Source organism: Jaculus jaculus, chromosome 14 (assembly GCF_020740685.1).
Source record: "Jaculus jaculus isolate mJacJac1 chromosome 14, mJacJac1.mat.Y.cur, whole genome shotgun sequence".
Taxonomy (NCBI): domain Eukaryota; kingdom Metazoa; phylum Chordata; class Mammalia; order Rodentia; family Dipodidae; genus Jaculus; species Jaculus jaculus.
Genome location: NC_059115.1, coordinates 68,163,191 through 68,183,246, shown reverse-complemented (window position 1 = coordinate 68,183,246; position 20,056 = coordinate 68,163,191). Strand labels below are relative to the sequence as shown.

The window sequence follows — 20,056 nt, the reverse complement described above, 5'->3', positions numbered from 1 at the left end:
TTTATTTATTTCTTTATTTTTGAATTAAAAATGAGCTACTTCTTCGGCTTTACTGTCAGAGTCGGATTAACTTAGATATGTATCATGTACATATGTATGTATGTATGGGTAATTAGTAGCCAAGAGGGATGTTTGATATTTTTGTAAAGGCATCTACAATTTTGATAGTGAAAATGAAAAGCAAGCCTGGGGGCATAAGTCACTGATAAAGCAGTTGCCGTGCACAAACCGGGGGTCGTGCCTCAGAACCACGAGCAAACGGGAACTTCTCACCAGATGTGGTGGCACATGCCTGCGATTTCAGAACCTGGGGGAGGCAGGAGGAGAGTGAGTTCTAGAACATGCTGGGCTGCACGGTGAGACTCTGAAATGACAGAGAAAGGGAAAAAAGGAAGGAAGACAGACAGAAAGAAAGAGAGAGGGAGAGAGAGGGAGGGAGGAAGGGAGGAAAGGGAGGAGAGGGAATGGGGGAAAGGGAAAGAGAAAAGAAGGAAGGAAGGAAGGAAGGAAGGAAGGAAGGAAGGAAGGAAGGAAGGAAGGAAGGAGAAAGGAAAGGAAGAATGAAGGGAGGGAGGGAGGAAGGAAGGAAGGAAGGAAGGAGAAGGGAAGGGGAGGAAGGAGGTGGGAAGGGCGTGAGGGACGGAGGAAGATGAAGGGGGGGAGGGAGATGAATGGAGAGAGAGGTAGAGAGGGAGGGAGGTATAAAAAATAGAAAGGAAGAAAGAGGAGGAGGGAGAAATGGTAAAATAAAATGAACACCGACCTCCTTTGCCACAGCTAAAGTGCCACCTGACTGAACAAGATAACAGGAGGCATTAGCCTGGTTTAAAAAAAAAAAGTGGCGGGGTTTGCCCACTCTCAAGGACATCATGAATTGGTATTTTTACTGGCACTTCTCAAGGAGGGTGATGGCCATGGCGGAATGGGATGATTACTATGGGGAAAGAGGTTGAAAACTTATCTCCAATAGAGATAAAATCAAGCAGCAATCATGCAGCCACTCGGTGTGCATGCAGCTCACACACATTTAGAGCCCATGTGGCCCACACCCTCCGGGACCTGAGCCAGAGCACGTCGTGTAGGATGTTTCGTTCCAGGTTCATTGGCTTGTTCTACTGGCTCCTCTGGGCATGGGAGAGAAGAGGCAGCAGTGAGTGGCTGTGGCTTACGAGGGGCAGGTGGACAGGCAGCCGGAGGCCTTCTGAGAGCTCCACCCTGTCAGCTCAAAGTCACAATACCCTTGTCTCTGTTGTCACTTCCTGTTCCGAGTTGTCAGGGAAGGGCAGTCTCCAAGACTCCTGGACCTGTGCGTGAGCTTGAGTTGACCTGGGTCCACAATGGGCCAGTTTCTATCTTCTTCCACGTTTTGGGAGGGCTCACCCGTCACAGTGTGGCAGGAGAAGCTTGCTCAAGGCGAACACAGGGGCGCCGGGAAAACCATCCCCGCCCTCCAGGACCACGTAGGTACTGGGAAGTAAGGCTGCTCAGGTTTCAGCGCTCCGTGAGGTTACTTGAAGTAAGGGAGAGGAGCCATGCCATTTCAAAGAGAGGGCGGTCTTGATGGAGCCCTGGCCACTGAGTGGTAGTTTGATCACCTGAGGTCATGGATTTCACTTTCACCCAGTGAATTTCACTTTCACCCAGGGAATTTCACTTTCACCTCAGGTTTTTGTTGCCTTTTGTTTACGATACTTAGAGTGATTTTAATAAGACAATAAATATGGAGAGACAAGGTAGAAACAATATAAAATCCCAAAACAAAAAGTTCTGAGGCCAGACATGATGGCGCACACCTTTAATCCCAGCACTCAGGAGGCAGAGGTAGGAGGATCGCTGTGAGTTCGAGGCCACCCTGAGACCACATAGTGCATTCCAGGTCAGCCTGAGCTTCAGTGAAACCCTACCTCAAAAAAAAAAAAAATTCTAGAGTGACTGAAACCAGCTATTTAAATAGGTTCAAAAGAAAAAGGGGGACAGAGAAGAAAGTCATAAAGCAACATAAGTAACTAGTTGAGGGAAGCAAATGAATGCATTCACTTTCCTCTAACCAAATCTGCAGTAACAGTAAACTCAAATTGTAGTAAAACAATTAATTCTCTTTCCCACTACAGCTTTGCTTTAACCCATTAATCATACACAAACTCTACCTATGTCCTAACAAGGTCTCTGAAGATCTTTAGATTATTAAGATGAATTCATAGAACCCGAGGCGCTTACTTACAATCTGAGCAGTCTAATGTTGGGATTAGACTCCTGAAGGTCATTCTCATCCTGCAAGAGTCCATTGCCAACTCCTACATTAGGGGAGTGCCTGTATAAGCTATGGAAGGTTCCAGAGAACAAAAGACCATGCCTGCTTATATTTCTTATAATGTATTGTGCCATAATATAAACGTTTATTTAGCTTATAATGAATACCTCATTATAAATCCCTGCCCCCATTTTAGGTGGTATTTTCTCATTCAGTGATTTTTTTTTTTCTGTTCAGTGTTAGTTTTTGCTTGTTCAATGCCTACTGTGTAAACTACAGTGTGACTGTTTAAAAAGTAAAAAGATCAAACAGGAACAGAAAGGCTCCCACCATAAGTAACTGTCACTGTCCACAGTCATAATGTATTAGTGACAATCCAGAAGCCTCGCACATCCCTGGTCTGGAGAGTTCCACTGGATAGAAGAACTTCCTCCACGGACTGCAACAGGATGAAACTGGAAGTGCCAAAAGAAACGAGAACACTTTTCATCCTTTAATGAGAGTTCTGGCGACAAACAAATGTGTAATTCAAACTTAGAGCATGGCTTGGCTGATTAAAAGTGTCTTAATAGTCATTAAAGAAAAGAAGAAGAAGGCTGGAGAGATAGCTTAGAGGTTAAGGCATTTGCCTGCAAAGCCAAAGGACCCAGGTTCGATTCTCCAGGACCCACATTAGCCAGATGCACAAGGGGGCGCATGTGTCTGGAGTTCGTTTACAGTGGCTAGAGGCCCTGGTGTGCCCATTCTCTCTCTCTCTCTTTCTCTGTCTGACTCTTTCTCGCTCTCTCTCTCTCTCTCAAATAAATAAAATATAAAAATTTTTAAAAAGAAAAAGAACTAACTAGTCAATGAACAACTCTAATCTCATGTTGTATTTTCTTAAGTGAATACCCTCATGCCCACCACACATCTTGGCTTGTGATGTAAATCCATACCTTGGCATAAACACAAATTCTGACATACTATGAAATTTGCACTAACTCACGAGTAGACTAAGTTAAAAATGTTATCTACTGGAAAGCGGTGGTCTAGTATAGAACTCCACTTTAATTTCTCATACATTTAAGTCACTCATGGTTCAATTGTTCTGTGATGCAAGTCTTGATGTCATTGAAGGGAACACTTTTTAAAAGTTAAAAGCAGTTCTCCACAGATCAGCCAACTTCTGTGATTGGCTGCTTCGCTCTTTTCTGAACTGGGTAAGAGAATTGGTTTTGTTCATTTCCTTTCCCCTCTTTAGACAACTGCCCCACTGGGCAAGACAGGAGAAAACTCTTACAATAATTGCAACTAACTTTTTTTTGTTTTGTTTTCGAGGTAGGGTCTCACTCTAGCTCAGGCTGACCTGGAATTTACTATGTAGTCTCAGGGTAGCCTTGAACTCATGGTGAGCCTCTTACCCCTGCCTCCTGAGTGCTGGGATTAAAGGCGTGCACCACCACGCCTGGTTTGCAGCTAACTTTTGCACTGGGTTTACTGTCCTCTGTCATTTACTTTTTTCTGGTGAGCCTCTCAGATCAGTGGGCTAAGGAAGGATTATTCACAGCCACATTTTACTGCTGAAGAGGCAAAAGAAGGAAAGACTTGGTAGCTTCCTAAGGTGCTGGAGCCAAGCAGTGTCCACCAGGGAGTCCTGGCTGGGTTGCTTTTCCTGTCACCCCATGGCCATGTGCTTCGCCGCGTACAAAGCATTTGGGACACTTGTACCTCGTTCTGCGCTCTTGTGAAGGGCCCAGAGGGAGTGATTAGCTCATGTGTTATCCAACCGCCCTCCTTTTTCATTCCCTCTCCATTCTCATCAGGCAAAAGCTAAAGAAGAGAAGCTAGAGAAGTGTGGGGAGGGTGATGAAACGGTCCCGGCTGAGTACAGACTGAAGCCAGCCACGGTGAGTTTGTGGGTTTTGTTTGATTTTTTGTTTCATTTTGTTTGTTTGTTGCTTTGGCACAAAATAGCAACAGTCCCACCTTGCTCGTTTCTTATAACTACCCTTGTCACTGAAGACACATCTGGTACACTTCAGATATTAACCCGGAAAACCCTGGGGCCTAGGTCTCTCTGCAGCTGACCAGTCCTTTCAGGACCATTTTATCTAAGCATGGCTTCCAAAGTAGTGATCACGACACGAAAATTCTCACTGGTCTGTTTGGGAAGAGGAAGGAGATGAGCAGATAGAGAACAGGGGAACGAGGAAGGAAGGGAATATGGCCAAGGTGCAGTACATACATATTGATAATATATATATTATACATATACATATATATGTATATATATATATATATTGATAATATATATTACATGTATGAATAATGTATATATATTGCATGTATGGAAATATCATAATGAAACCCACAGTTTTGCACAATTACGATATACTCATAAAAACCCTACTGGTGTAAATTTTTCAACTCAATAATATGATCTATATCCTTAACCTTAAAGCAGAAAGGCCAAATTGGAAATAAATTTTTATCTACCATCTGGATTGGTAAATGCACCCTAGATTTCTTCCAAGTGGTATATAACTGGTCATTCTCATCAGTATTAAGGTAGCTGTGTTTTGACTTGTTTGACGGATGGTGGACCTTGTTGTTAGGTTGTAATTTATCTTTGGAAGCCATTCATATAACCACAGGATGGAAAACTTTTGTGATTCTTATATATGACCTTATCTGGGAAAAGGTTCTTATTATTAGACATGTTCCATATTTGGAAATCTCACATTCAATAATTAAACAATATTTATTGCAGGAGTGGTATGTTACCTCCATCCTGGGTTAGAGAGTTGAGACTTAAAAGAAATGCTCGGTTTGTTGTTTTGATATAGTCTCACGTAACCCAGGCTGGCCTCCAACTCACTTTGTAGCTGAGGATGGCTCTGAGCTCCTGATCCTCCTGTTTGTGTGATTCAACTGCAGGACATCAGATGTGCTACCACATCTGGCTCAGGAGAATTGAGAATTTTTAAAGAAATTTTTCCATTAACATACTTATACCTTCCTTACCAAAGATCTTTATGCATCTTATTCTACTGCCTTACCTAATAGTAATCTTAAATATACATCACACTTCAAAACATTTGATCTTTTGACCAAATTTTTATTCTGATACATTATTTTTAAAAAAAATCTAAAACGAATTCACTCAAGTATAAGAAAAAAATAAGCTTACCTCTCATCACCTGGATTTCCCAAAAACAAATTTAATGGGACATGAAAGCAAAATTTTCCATTACATTTCCAATAAATTTTTAAATTTTATTTACAGGATAAAGATGGAAAACCACTATTGCCAGAACATGAAGAAAAGTCCAAGGTGAAACTAAATTTCTTCTGATACTTAAAAAAATAGCAGGAATGTAAAGTACAAATTAAATAGTTTTAACAGACCACATTTTACTTGCCAGCCTAGTATTGAAAAGGGGACCTCCCACAGTTACTGTTGGCTGATTCCTGAGTCCTTCACGTATATTTAAGTGATTGTTTTTAAGAATTAATATTAGGGCTGGAGAGATGGCTTAGCGGTTAAGCACTTGCCTGTGAAGCCTAAGGCCCCTGGTTCGAGGCTCGGTTCCCCAGGTCCCACATTAGCCAGATGCACAAGGGGGCGCACGCATCTGGAGTTCGTTTGCAGAGGCTGGAAGCCCTGGCGCACCCATTCTCTCTCTCTTCCTCTATCTGTCTTTCTCTCTGTGTCTGTCGCTCTCAAATAAATAACTAAATAATTTAAAAAAAAAGAATTAATATTAGACTATTATTTTCAGAGAAGCATTCACTGAACATTAGGAGCTAATGCCAAGAGAGTTTGTATATTAGATTGTTAGCTTTTAATTTATAATTTGATGTAGCCATAGAGTGAAATACTCAGCATTATATTATTTATATATTTTATATAATATTACTTTAAGTTAATATCCACCATCAGCTTCTAGTTATTACTATAATAATCAGCAACATTTATTACCACAGTATGTGCTCAGCATTACACTAAATGCTGTTTTGCATGTGAAATGAGCTTTCCCCACTTTATGAGGAAACTGAGACGCAGGGGGCTAATGCTGACCAAGGTTATACAGCTAGAAAATACCTAGCCCAGGACTCAGAACTCGGGCTGCCCCTGCAGTACCCCCACTTCTGAGTGGTGCTTTTTCATCATATGTTAATTTTACTAGTCAAAATCTCCACGTGCTATAATCACCATCTCTCTTGAAGACATGGGGGTTACAGAACTTTCCTGACAGAAACCCGTTCCTTTCCTGTAGGCGTAGGGAAGGAATTATAGGATTTGTGTTTTCTGTTATTTAACATTTTATTTATTTATAGTATTTATTTATTGAGAGAGAGAGAGAGAGAGAATGGGCACACCCGTACATCTAGTCACTGCAAATAAACTCCAGACGCATGCACCACCTTGTGCATTGGGCTTACATGCGTCCTGGGGAATTGAACCTGGGTCCTAGGTCCTATGGCAGTCTCCTTAACCACTGAGCCATCTCTCCAGCCCTTCTCTGATTTACTCAGAAAGGAATCAGAGCAAGTCTTCATTGACAAGAATAGAAATGTTGTTTGAACATAGGTTTTCTAACAGTGAAGTATCAAGGAAGACTCTTGATTAAACAAATAAACCACTAACACTTTCATAGTGCTGAGGTGTTGAGTTATATGGCATTTTTAATCTCGTGTTGATGAATGAAAACTATGCTGCATATCCTAAGCACAAGTGAGCTTTAGTTCTGTGCCCTCAATGATGGTCTAACCTGTCTTAATAAGAAAAAAAAATTTATATAGCTTATGTAGACTTGTTTTTATAAAATAAATAGTCACCTCATAACATATAATATTTCTTATATTTCAGCCCCTGAGTGAATCAGAGATTATCGATGAACTTTCAGAAGGTTTTGACCAGTCTAAATATAAAGGCAAACAACCTGCACCAGCTGAAAAGGCAGAAGTATGTGTTTGAAAATATATCTCTAGTTGTGATGAATTCAATGTTTTTTTTTTCTTTTAATATTACAATGTGTAAAGCCAAGACTATTATGGAACAAGGGAGCTGTTTTTAACAAAGCCTACCATGCTTCTTTTACTGTCATTTTCTTCTTGCCTTTTCCAACCGTAACCCTAATAGTCTTGAGATTTAAGTCCAGCAGTTATCCGTCAGGGAAACTCTCAAATCCACTCTTTCCTTTCTGTTCCTGCTGCTACCACTGGCCTAGCTAACACTGCCATTGAGTCTCACCTCGGCTTCTTTGTGGCTTTTCTTCATTCTCATCCGTGTCCACTAGAACGATTGTTGCTGGAGCGTGGTTACAGTCACCCGGCTTCCCCTGCTCCAACCCAGCCGTGTCCCCTTCCCTACAGAAGAATTTCCACGCATCCTACTAACATATCCCAGCTCAAACTTCCTCGTCCACCAACCCGGGGCCTGCGTCCCTTAACAATGAGTGCGTGCATCCCCGTGACTTTCTCATTCAGTAGCTTCAATCTGAACTAATCTCACCTCCTAATTCTAGATCAATTGAAGTTCCCATAATCCCTCTTTCTCAGAAAGTGCATTTGTTTGTTTGTTTGTTTGTTCACTTATTTATTTATATTGGGTGCACATGCCACCAGTGCACACGTGGAAGTCTGAGTACAACTTCAAGGGCTGTGTGCTCCACTTTCTTTGAGATAGCACCTCTTTTTATTTTATTTTTATTTTTATTTTTTATGTATTTATTTATTTGAAAGTGACAGACAGAGAAAGAAAGAAGCAGATAGAGAGAGAATGGGTGCGCCAGGGCCTCCAGCCACTGCAACGAACTCCAGATGCATGCACCCCCTTGTGCATCTGGCTAACATGGGTCCTGGGGAATCGAGCCTTGAACCGGGGTCCTTGGGCTTCACAGGCAAGCGCTTAACCGCTAAGCCATCTCTCCAGCCCAATGAGATAGGCTCTCTTGCCACTGCAAATGAACTTCCAGACTGCAGGCGTGAGCTTTGGACTCTCCTGGCCCACCTCCCACGGTTGTATGCGCGTTGGGATCGGGATGTATGTGCCACTTTGCATCTGGTTTCATATGGATACTGGGGCGTAAACCCAGGCAGGCTTTACAAGCAAGCATCTTTAACTGCTGAACCATTGCTCCATCCCTTATTCATCCCCGTAAGGCTAAAATACAGCCCTTCTTTATCTCCTGTTTTTCCCTCCATTACCCACCGGATCTTTCCAACCTTTACAAAAGGGATATCCATGGCAGGGGTTCTATGGCATAAATAATATCAAAATTTGAACTTGCTGCGTTCCCAGTGCCATGCACAGTACTTCACGTGTCATTCTGACTTAAGCCTCAGGTGAACCCTCCACGTGTCGATAATTCAGCTGTTCTCCTTGCACCATGTGTAAACTTCTGGTGGAAATAGCCAGTAGCCAAAGAGATTTAGCACGTCTCTATTCTACTCAACCAGCATTCAAGACAGTCTGTAGCTCAGAGTACCTTTACCAAGGTACCATTGCTTTGTTTTATTAACCAGGTAGTTCTGCAGTTAATCAGAGTTAACTGTTTCTTTCCTCAGAAATCTAAGGCCACAGCCTCAACTCCCGAGGCTGAGCCTGTGCCTCGGGCCTCCATGTGCAGTGTACAGTCGGCCCCTCCTCAGCCAGCTGCCTTGGTGAGTCATCCGCTGCACATTGAGAACGGTCCCGAGAAAGTTCTGTTCCATTCCCCTTGCTTTCTGCGGTGCATTTCTATTAGATTAGTCCGGGGAAAATCAGACCAAAAGCTCGCGTAGCCGTTGTCCTTGGGGCTTCGCCATTGTGCTGGGAATTCAGGCCGCATCTGACTGGTTTGTGCTGCAAGCCGTGTTTCCCTTTCATCTTCTAAGAGGCTCTGTAGCTCGTCAGCGGTTGTCGATAGCCCTTTGTATCTTTCCTGCGCCTTTCAAGCCTTCCCGCAGCTTGACAGAAGCCCAGTGTCCATTTCCTCCTTGTTTCTCCTGATCAAAGAACAGTGAGCCAAAGGCACGCCGAGGCCTCCCTGCTTTCCCAGCTGAAGGAGGAAAAATCGACTCGCTTCCTTTTCCTGTCCTCCATTCCCTGGTTTCCTCTCATTCCCCAGTGTCACAGTGACGTGTGATATTTAACAGTGAACCTTACTTGCTTTTGGTTTCGGTGGGGCTCGCTTCCCCGTTCGGTGATGGAGTCCAACTCAGAGAGTCTCTACGACACGCTTCGGCAGTCTATATTCTCAGTAGCTTTCATCGAAAATGATGCTGTGTGTATTCTAGATGCTCTGCGTGTTGTGCGTGCATGTGCATGTGTTTTGCTGGGGATTTTACGTGAGGCTTTCTGCATGCTTGACAAGCACTCTACCATTGAGCTACGGTCCCCAGCCCCTTTTTTTATTACCTTTAAAAAAAATATTTTTTATGATTTTGTGTTTTAACTTTATTTTACTTTACTTTACTTTACTTTACTTTACTTTACTTTACTTTACTTTACTTTACTTTACTTTACTTTACTTTACTTTGAGAGAAAGGGCAGATAGAGAGAATGGCCACACCAGGGCCTTTAGCCACTGCAAACGAACTCCAGATACATGTGCCACCTTGTGCATCTAGCTTATGTGGGTCCTGGGGAATCGAACCTGGGTCCTTTGGCTTTTCAGGCAAGTTCCTGAACCACTAAGCCATCTCTCCAGACCTTTTTTTAAAAAAAAATTATGTTATTTATTTGAGAGAGAGAGAGATAGAAAGAGGGAGATAGAAAGAGTAAAAGAGAGAGATAGAGAATGGGCATGACATGGCCCTCAGCCACTGTAAATAGAGGCTCTTGGGGCTGAGGAGATGGTTTAGCTGTTAAGCGCTTACCTGTGAAGCCTAGGGACCCTGGTTCGAGGCTTGATTCCCCGGGACCCACGTTAGCCAGATGCACAAGGGGGCACATGCATCTGGAGTTTGTTTGCAGTGGCTGGAGGCCCTGGTGTGCCCATTCTCTCTCTCTCTCTCCCTCTTTCTCTCTATGTCTGTCGCTCTCAAATAAATATTTTTTTTAAAAAAAAAGAGGACCTTGAAGAAGGTGGAGGGCAAGTGTCTTGGGTGTTGTGAAGTGACTGCTTCTTGCTATAGAAATGCTTGGTACACACTACAAATCTCCAAATCCTAGACTCGCCACCTTACTTGGCATCTTTTCTGTTTTGCTTGGTAAAGACAGGATCTTACTACGTAGCCTTGGGTGGCCTTGACCCTCCATCCTTTTGCTTGGACATCCCAAGTTCTAAAATTAGAGCTATTCACCACCACGCCCAACTCAGGACATATTTTTGAGGTTCCAGAGTGTTCTTTGGTAACTTTCACATGGTAAAGGTCAGGCCCACAAGCCACTGTGGTAAATAACAGAAGAAGACCAGGGAATCCAAGAGTCCAGTGGCCAGCAATAGAAGCAGAGCCTGCACTGAGAAAGACCGGGGCGGCATCCCAGGGCAGAGCTCCTATAAACCCACACTTGTGCCATCAACCTCATCTGCCAAGTGTAAGTGCCAGCGAGGCTTTGGTTCCTTTTAACGTTACCACAACTCTAGAGAATTGAGTGTTTTTCGCATTATTGGACAAAAAAATAGAGCTCCTGTTTTCTTCTCCTTTGTCCTCTTTTCCTGGGTCTCTACCTCACATCTCAGGCCACTGGGTTGCCAGGGTTTATTGTCACTGAGACAGTAGACATTTCTAAAAAATGAAAACCCTTGGGAGTAACGGACTGTGATAGAGGTTAGCAGGCTGGAGAAATTGTGGGTAAAGGGAAACAGACCAGAGGAGAGGATTGTGTGCCCAAGGGTGGTTCTTGCGCATTTTCAAACTTACCAAGAACATTCAGAGCCCTGAGTGCTGGTTCTGCATTTGAAAACGTGGATCATGATGGAAACAGAATGGGAAGGCCCTACTGCCCGATGGCTTAGTTCTTAAGGCAGCTTCTCTTAGCTTTTCTTTAACCCTAATTTTTGTAAGCCAGGGGGACAATCTTCAGGTTTGAGCGTGAGTGGCTTCCAAAGGTTCAACAGCAGAGAGCGTGAGGTAAAAAGGAAAGCGTGAGCAGACGTCTCAGATCCGGCTTCAACACAGCCTGCCTTGCGGGTTTGCAAATTAATCCCAGTTAGCTGCATGCACTGGGCTTTCTCTGTTGTCCTTATATCCAGGAATAAGACCTGGTCACAAGGTGGCAGTACATCACTTTTCACTCAGCCTCATTTTGCTGTTAGCAAAGTGAACCTTTTTGCAGCACCGTTAACAGGTTGTTGCTTAGCTTGAAATGATGCTAAGGCAGATCTAAAGCACAAAAATACTTTTTGTATGAAATTCCAATATATCCAAACTGGGCGTGGTGGTGCACGCCTTTGATCCCAGTACTCAGGAGGCAGAGGTAGGAGGATCACCATGAGTTTGAGGCCACTCTGAGACTCCATAGTGAATTCTAGGTGAGCCTGGGCTACAGTGAGACCCTATCTCGAAAAAAAAAAAAAAACCAAATATATAAAAATACATATACTTTTATATACCCAAACATGGTTTCTTCTTTCTTTAAAATATTTTATATGTTTTTTTTTTATTTGAGAGAGAAAGAGAGAGAAATAAAAAAGAGACATGCCAGGGTCTCCAGCCACTGAAAACAAACTTGAGACACATGTGCAATCTTGTGTATCTGGCTTGCATGGGTCCTTTGGTTTTGCAGGCAAGCGCCTTAGCCACTAAGCCATCTCTCCAGCCCACATGGTTTCTTCATTTCCCTTAACATCACTTATACTCAGTGTTCATTTGTTCATTTTTCACATTAATGTGAGCAGATCTGGCTCATAGCATTGTGAGGGAACATACTTCAAGAAGTGGTTCCCAGGAAGATGGTTCTCACTGCGGTGTGGGTCCCAGGCAGGAGTGTCTGAGCCAGCTGTGATCCACTGTGACCAGCCGAGCAAAAACAGGGTCCCTCCCCCCCCACCACCACCACCACCAGTACTCCAGGCTTCCTGATGAAAACCGGGAGAAAGGATGCTCTCGTGGACTTCTGAAAACCTTTCTTTGACCACCTGTAGAGTGATCTCCAGAAAGGTCATTGGTTTTTGTTCCTCCCTTTCAGCTTCGCTGATGTTCTTTATCTTCTTAACTTCTGAGCTAAGACTTTGGCTAGATTTTGTTTTCAGCGTCAACATATACGATGCAACGCAATGCTTAACGTAAGAAACTTGTCGCTTGTAACACTTTGTGCTCTCCAGACCTCCACTGTAATAATCACTGAAGTTATTAAAAGATAATAATATGTAGGCGTGATAAGGAGTCACCACCAACTTGTTTTGTCCACCTGTGTCCTTGTAGAAGGGCGTGGTGCCAGGTGATGCTGTCGACGTCTTGGCCGGAAGCCTGGGGAAAAGGGAAGCAGACCCAGAGGATGGGAAACCTGTGGTGGATAAAGTCAAGGTAACGGCAGCTCAGATGCTTCTAGAAAACCTCCTGTCATTTATTGACCATCCTCTTCTGCACCCCAGCAACTGCTATTTAGGTTATATCTTCAAAGCACCATCTGCTGGCTTTCTTTGTTATTGTTCGTATCCTGTTTTATAAGCTCAACCCCCTGGGAAACTCCAGCGGTTAACACCGCAGTGCATAGATGGCACGCACGTGCGCACGTTCTGCCACTCTCACTTCTGTCCGCCTGCATCCCCGGTGCCGAGGGCTTGTGGGAGTTGTAGTCCACGACCTCGGCTCTCCTGCCCTGCCTTTCAGCTCAGCAAGGCAGTAGGGTGGTATCTGAGCTTGCTAAACAGGAAGCGGTGTTAAAGGTGCAGTTGCTGGAGGAACTCTTGACGTGTGGTCACATGTATGTTTGAATCTAACAACAGATCCGTTTACTTCGAATGAAGTCACTCAAGTAGGTCCAGGAGACCATAGTAACCATGAAAAACTGGTCTGACTTTTATTCAGGAGAAAGCCAAGGAAGAGGACCGAGAAAAACTTGGTGAAAAAGAAGAAACCATTCCTCCTGACTATAGACTAGAAGAGGTCAAGGTACACAGGCTAGAGTATTATCTGTATTTTATTTTAATTCTTACTAAATTTAATATGCTTAAAGAAGGTGCAGGAGAGAACACCTGGGATATAAATATCTTACTTATTTTGCTTTCTTTTCTATTTTTTTCATTTATTTATTTTTCATTTTATTTATTTATTTATTTATTTATTTTGGTTTTTCGAGGTAAGGTCTCACTCTAGCCCAGGCTGACCTGGTATTCACTCTGTATTTTCACGGTGGCCTCAAACTCACAGCCATCCTCCTACCTCTGCCTCCCAAGTGCTGGAATTAAAGGCATATGCCACCATGCCCAGTTCAAGACCTTATTTCTTAATATTTCAAACTAAATAGTGTTAGTCAACTAATGCCTTATTAGAATACCAGATATGAGGCTAAAATATATTCTGAAGTATCATTTTCTTCCCTTTTTTTTTAAAATTTGTGTGTAAGAGAGAGAATTGGCACACCAGGGCCTCTAGCCACTGCAGATGAACTCCAGATGCATGTGCCACTGGGGCACACGCGTCACCTTGTACATCCAGTTTACACGGATTCGGGGAGTGTCAAATCTTGGTCCTTAGGCTTCACAGGCAAGCTCCTTAACCATTAAGCCATCTCTTCAGCACCCCTCCCCACCCATTTTCTAAGTGAAGTAAATTTAATGGCTAGGCTACTTGTGTTTTCCCTGCAAACATGTACTTGGTCGCACTACTAAAAACATGGAAAACCTTATGCAGGTAGAAAAAAAAAAGTGAGGAACAATCACTTCCTATGCAGAAGACTTTGCAGTTCTTAGATCTTCATCAACCACTGAGTAAAGAGCTAAGTGGACCCATTCGCTTCACGGTGAACGTTCAGGTTGTAACAGGAGTGAAGAAGAGACTATGTTGAGAATCTCATGGTCTCAGGCAGTCACTTAACCAGGGCAGATGCATGGGCAGTGAGCAGATGCCAGTCATCTTCAGGGCATCCCACCACTCAAAGGAAAGCCGAGGTTACTAAGTAACTGTAAAATTTCATCTGTAGTCCTCACTCATCCATATGCTCTGATTCATTTATTTATTTGGCCACTTGAGAGCTTATTGTGACTTCCCTGTAATTGAGTTTATCATTCTGGACATATTTACTCTTGTTTCCATTAGGTGTTTCATAATACAACTAAAAGCCATGGCATTGATATTACTTTGGGCTTATTGGAACGTTGCTTTGGAAGAGGCACTTTCAGATCCCCAAAGGGTGTCTCCACTGGTCCCTGTTCAGTAGAAGCCAGGTGTGGTTGTACAGCAGAGAACTTTCTTTGCTTTTCCACTGACTTCCGGGCAGCAGTGTTGCAGGGACAAGCTTTCCCTGACCCCTGCATTCAGCGGCGGTTTCATCCACCTGAGGCTCATCTCGCGCACTATTAGTTACCCATTGCTTTGCAAAGTTCTCTGGTGCTGGCTTGAACTCTTACTGAGGCGCTACATTGTCATTCACCACCCATTCAGGACAGGGCTCCACTTCCCTTTCTCGCTACTGCTTCGTGATGAGGTCATAGGAAATGGATTTTAACATCCGTGTGGAGCAGAAGAGCCTCCAGCATCCCATGCCTTGCTTGGGACATTTTCTGCCTTTGCAGCTAAGGGATGGTCAAGAATAGTCCCAAGACCTGCTTTTGCTTCTCACTGAAAAAGTGTCAGCAGGTGCAAGTAAACTCCGAGGTCGTGGACTGCGTTAATCATGAGGGAAGCAGGTGGCATCTTTAAGCCATGGCACTCCACATTTAAAATACAGTAAACAGGGCTGGAGAGATGGCTTAGCGGTTAAGTGCTTGCCTGTGAAGCCTAAGGACCCTGGTTCGAGGCTCGGTTCCCCAGGTCCCACGTTAGCCAGATGCACAAGGGGGCGCACGCGTCTGGAGTTCGTTTGCAGAGGCTGGAAGCCCTGGCGCGCCCATTCTCTCTCTCTCCCTCTATCTGTCTTTCTCTCTGTGTCTGTCGCTCTCAAATAAATAACTAAATAAATTTTAAAAAATACATTAAAATACAGTAAACAGAGCAATCAAAAAAAAAAAAAAACACCTTGGCTGGTTTCTCAGGAGAAATCTTCATCTATATCCTTGCACTTGTTTGGGTGTATATGGGTAAATGGAATCTTTTATCAATTAGTAGATCTTTTTACTAAGGAATCCCCAGTGTTTTATTTATCGTTTTTGTCTTCTTACTGAGCAGTGGCACTTGGAGTCATATAAAACTTGATATATATTGGGCTGGGGAAATGGCTTAGTGATTAAGGCATTTGCCTGCAAAGCCTAAGGACCCTGGTTCAATTCCCCAGGACCCACATAAGTCAGATGCACAAAAGGAGGCGCATTTATCTGGAGTTCATTTGCAGTGGCTGGAGGCCCTGGCACGTCCGTTCTCTCTTTCTCTCTTCCTCTCTTCCTCTCTCTCTCTCAAATAAATAAATAAAAATATTTTTTTAAAAAAATTGATATAATCTGAGCCCAAGTTTTAGAGGATTCTACCCACAAGAGAAGCTCCCTGTGGGCAGGGGATTTGGGGCCCATTTTCTTGTGTTCCTAGTGCCTAGGTTAGGTGTTGGCATGTGGTAGTAGTTGGATGTACAGGTACAAAATTTACCAGCACCCAAGCAAGCATTGTGCAAAACTCACTCCCAGGCAGGCGAGGGGCTTCTCCCTCTCCCTCCGTGAGAAGACACACACAACGATGCACAGCGCTGGCGGTTCACGTGGCTCCTGTGCTGGTTCCTGGTTCCCTGGGGTCATGAGCCACACCTAATCGAACACACACAGTGTATGTTCTAGGCTAGGAGAATCAGTTTCCTGAAACGATGTGTCTGCTTTAAAATGTACAACAGCGCTGGGCGTGGTGGCGCACGCCTTTAATCCCAGCACTCGGGAGGCAGAGGTAGGAGGATCACTGTGAGTTCAAGACCACCCTGAAACTACATAGTGAATTCCAGGTCAGCCTGAGCTAGAGTGAGACCCTACCTCAGAAAAACCAAAAAGAAAATTACAACAGGAGGCATAGTCTGTTGATTCCTTATATACATCTATCCTAATCGAGGAAATGTGCAAAATGAGTCAATGCCATGTTTCTCCCTCTGAATAGGATAAGGATGGAAAACCCCTCCTACCAAAAGAGTCGAAGGAACAGCTTCCAGTACGTAAACCTGTTTTCTCTGAGTCTGTCTGTGTCTTGGGGCCCTCGTGGTCATTTGGGAAGGGGACAGCTTTTCTTTGTAGTGACCTTACCAGAGCGTCGTTGGCAGCGTTGGGAAGAGGAGTCATGGTACCGGTGTTTGTGACCCATGTTCTGCTTCTTACAGCCCATGAGCGACGACTTCCTTCTTGATGCCTTGTCCCAGGACTTCTCCACTCCTGCTAACATATCCTCTCTTGTAAGTCTGAAAACTCCCGGTTTATTTTTGGGAGAAAGAAATGGAAAACTTATACATTTGACCTGAGGATTGAGGAAAAAACAATCGCAAAACCTAATGATGTTCAACCTACCTACCATCAATGTGCTATACTTTGAAATACTGGTCTAGAAGAATGGATGATTTCAGTAGTCTAAACTGAACCAATAAGCATGTGTTATGTCTAATACCCTTATGAAAGAGAATTTAAATTTAAATTTGAGTTTATCCAAAATTATTTCTCATATTACTTTATGAGTTATTTCTACCATTTATTATTTTGCAAATTGCTTTCTAAGAAAACTTATGTCTATGTGGAATAAATAGTCTCTTAAAGAGAATTCTGTCACCAAAAAGTCTGAACATGAGCTGGCGAGGTGGCTTAGCAGTTAAGGCACTTACCTGTGAAGCCTAAAGACCCAGGTTTGATTCTCCAGGATGCACATAAGCCAGAGGCACATGGTAGCACATGCATCTGGAGTTTGTTTGCAGTGGCTAGAGGCCCTGGATCACCCATATTCATATTGTCCCTTTCGTTCTCCCAAGTAAATTTTTTAAAAATTTGCTTTTGGTTTTTTTTGAGGTAGGATCTCACTCTGGTCCAGGCTGACCTGGAATTCACTATGTAGTCTCAGGGTGGCCTCGAACTCACAGCGATCCTCCTACCTCTGCTTCCTGAGTGCTGGGATTAAAGGCGTGCGCCACCATGCCCGGCTTAAAATTTTAATATAACAAGTTAAGTAGCATCAAGGATGTTTCTCTACCATGGTATATTTATGACTTCTGTCATCTGCAAACATGTAAGTCTGTTAGCATTCCCAAGACCATATTGCTGAGGAGCCCAGGCTGTCTGTTTACAGTGAACTAGGCTTCTGTGCCACTGAGTATACTGTTGGCAGTCAGTTGGGAAACAAATAAACACATTCCTATGTGGACAGTGACATCAAATAGAGTAAACATTTGGAAATCTAATGAGAAGAAATAACAATTCCTGGTCATTGCTGAAGCAGTGGGTCTCTTGGGAACAGGCTGCTGGCCATGCCTCTCACTGTACCTGTTGAAAAGCCACAAGCCACATGGTCTCCATGCCGTGACCTTCCGCTCATCCTCCTCCACTGTAAGCAGGAAAGGCACCCCAGACCCAACTTCCACACTATATGGCACAGGGAGAGATACCTTGTAGATACTATCCTAGGGTACAGACTGGTCTTGCTACCAAAACACAGGACATGTGAGCCATGGTAAGGGAAGAAGGGCCTGAACTCCCTTCCTCGTGCTGACTTACTATGATTACTACAGGTAAGACTTTTGTTCTTGTAGGAATTCAGCGATATGGAAACTGTAGCACTGAATTTACTTGTGCTTATCCTGTCTGACCCATGTCTATTCAGAGAACTAATTTGAGATAAGGCAACTTACTTTTTAAGAAAAAAAAAAGCTTTAAAATGTCCTCTTGGAAATTAATCTATCAAAGGAAAAATCATTAGTGTAAAAAGTGTAATTAATAAAGGAAATAAACCAGGCGTGATGGCACAGGTCTTTAAATCCCAGCACTGGGGAGACAGAGATAGGAGGATCGCCATGAGTTTGAGGCCACCCTGAGACTACAGAGTGAATTTGAGGTCAGCCTAAGCTAGAGTCAGATCCTACCTTAAAAAAACCAAAAATAAATTAATTAAATTAAATAAAGCAAATAACCAAGTGTAATAACTTAAAAGACCCATTTAGTAAAAAGCAAGGAACTGTACATTTCTAAAAGGTAGAAGAAAGTATTTTGAAAGTTTTCAACATCAAGAACTAATAAGTGTTTGAGTAGATAGATTTAATTTGACTCAAATATTTCATAAAATATGCATGTAACGTAACATTGCACTTTACTTCATTAATATAAACCCACATTTTATATTTTCATGTATCCACTAAAAATAAAGTTTAAAAAAATCCTCTTCCACAAATTTGGGTCTTTCCCTATATAACTTTAATGCTGAGTATCATAACTTGTCTAAAATGAAATTTCCCCTTGTGAAATTTGAGCCTCTGAAATAAAGCTATGTCCTTTGTGCCTGGCCACCAAAGCACTACTGAAGTTGACATCTTCCAGCTCTCTGGCCATTTGAAAGGACTGGTCCTTGTTCTGATGTCCACGCACTCAAGAACGTTGACTTTTCATCCCCATTGATGAGCCTCACCCTACCCAGATCTCCCATCATACCCTGCTGCTAACTTTGAATTCATTTGAACAGAAGCTAAGCTATGAGTAACTTCCAAGGTTAAAAAAGAGGTGCTTGCCTCCAACTTATTTAGAGCAAGTAATTGCAAAAAAAAAAAAAAAAAAAAAAAAAAAAAGTTGAAGTACTCTGAACAACCTGATATGCAACAGAAAATACATAAATAAACCATAACGCTCTGAGACATTAGATTATTAAACACCACTTAGAATAAATGTGAAATACAAACAGAAAACAGCACAAAAGCTACAGCAATTAAAATGGAAAAGTGTTTTTATGGTTACGTTACACTGCATGTATTTGAATTAAGGAAATGCACAGTTACAGAGCTCTTTAAGTTGTATTTAGAACAATCACATTATAATTATATTGTAAGCAAGATATCAATGATTAAATATTTTCTTAATGGTAGAAATTTGAAGACTCCAAACTTGCCGATGCCATCTCAGAAGTAGTCTCCCCCAAGCTGGCTCCTACCTCCCATGCCTCAGCCCCACCTCCCAATACCACGGTAAGCAACAGGCCGAGCTGTGAGATAAATATTGGGTCTGGCAACAGCCACAAGAAGAATAACCTGTTTAGAGTAAGTGAGACTAGATAAAAATCATCAGGTGGGTCAGATACCTTGTATTTCAGAAAAACCTAGGTTGGTGATTTTCGGAGATAGGAAGGAATATATGTGAAATGATAAGATGATAAAATAATGTTCTCTTACAGTCTAGGAACTTAATATTGTTGCTTTATCAGATTATGAGTGATACATGTATTAATTTAAAAATGCTTTCATTCGCCTATTCTTATTTCTTTCTTTATATTTTCTCTGTCGCATGCTTTAATTTACTTCCCAGTATTGGATGTGAAGTTTATTTTATGAAATTTCTCAGTGTTTGAACTCCTCAAAGAAAAAAAAATTTTTTACAAACATGTCAAGAATAGCATTGTTTTCCTTCCATTCACACCAGTAAAAATGTGTCATTTCATGCTAGCCACAGAGAAACCATAGCCTCAATCTTGTTTTAATTATTTACATATTCTGAAGCATGGGACCAAAACTTTTCCAGACTTCCTTGATTAATTATCTGTGAGCACCAAATGATTCATTATCCATGGTACATCAAAAGCAGGGGC

At 42.6% G+C, this 20,056-nt stretch overlaps 1 protein-coding gene across 7 annotated transcripts in view; it reads left to right on the top strand.

The window, feature by feature from the left end:
* The window catches only part of Cast (calpastatin), a 117,647-nt gene that overhangs the window by 85,042 nt on the left and 12,549 nt on the right, over positions 1-20,056 (top strand). For all 7 annotated transcript variants that reach the window (XM_045133638.1, XM_045133633.1, XM_045133635.1 and 4 more), the window contains 9 exons: positions 4,054-4,137; positions 5,517-5,564; positions 7,104-7,199; positions 8,804-8,899; positions 12,587-12,688; positions 13,193-13,276; positions 16,394-16,444; positions 16,611-16,682; positions 19,341-19,439. In XM_045133638.1, the coding sequence (XP_044989573.1) occupies positions 4,054-4,137; positions 5,517-5,564; positions 7,104-7,199; positions 8,804-8,899; positions 12,587-12,688; positions 13,193-13,276; positions 16,394-16,444; positions 16,611-16,682; positions 19,341-19,439 (732 nt within the window). The remainder of the gene's footprint in view (positions 1-4,053; positions 4,138-5,516; positions 5,565-7,103; positions 7,200-8,803; positions 8,900-12,586; positions 12,689-13,192; positions 13,277-16,393; positions 16,445-16,610; positions 16,683-19,340; positions 19,440-20,056) is intronic.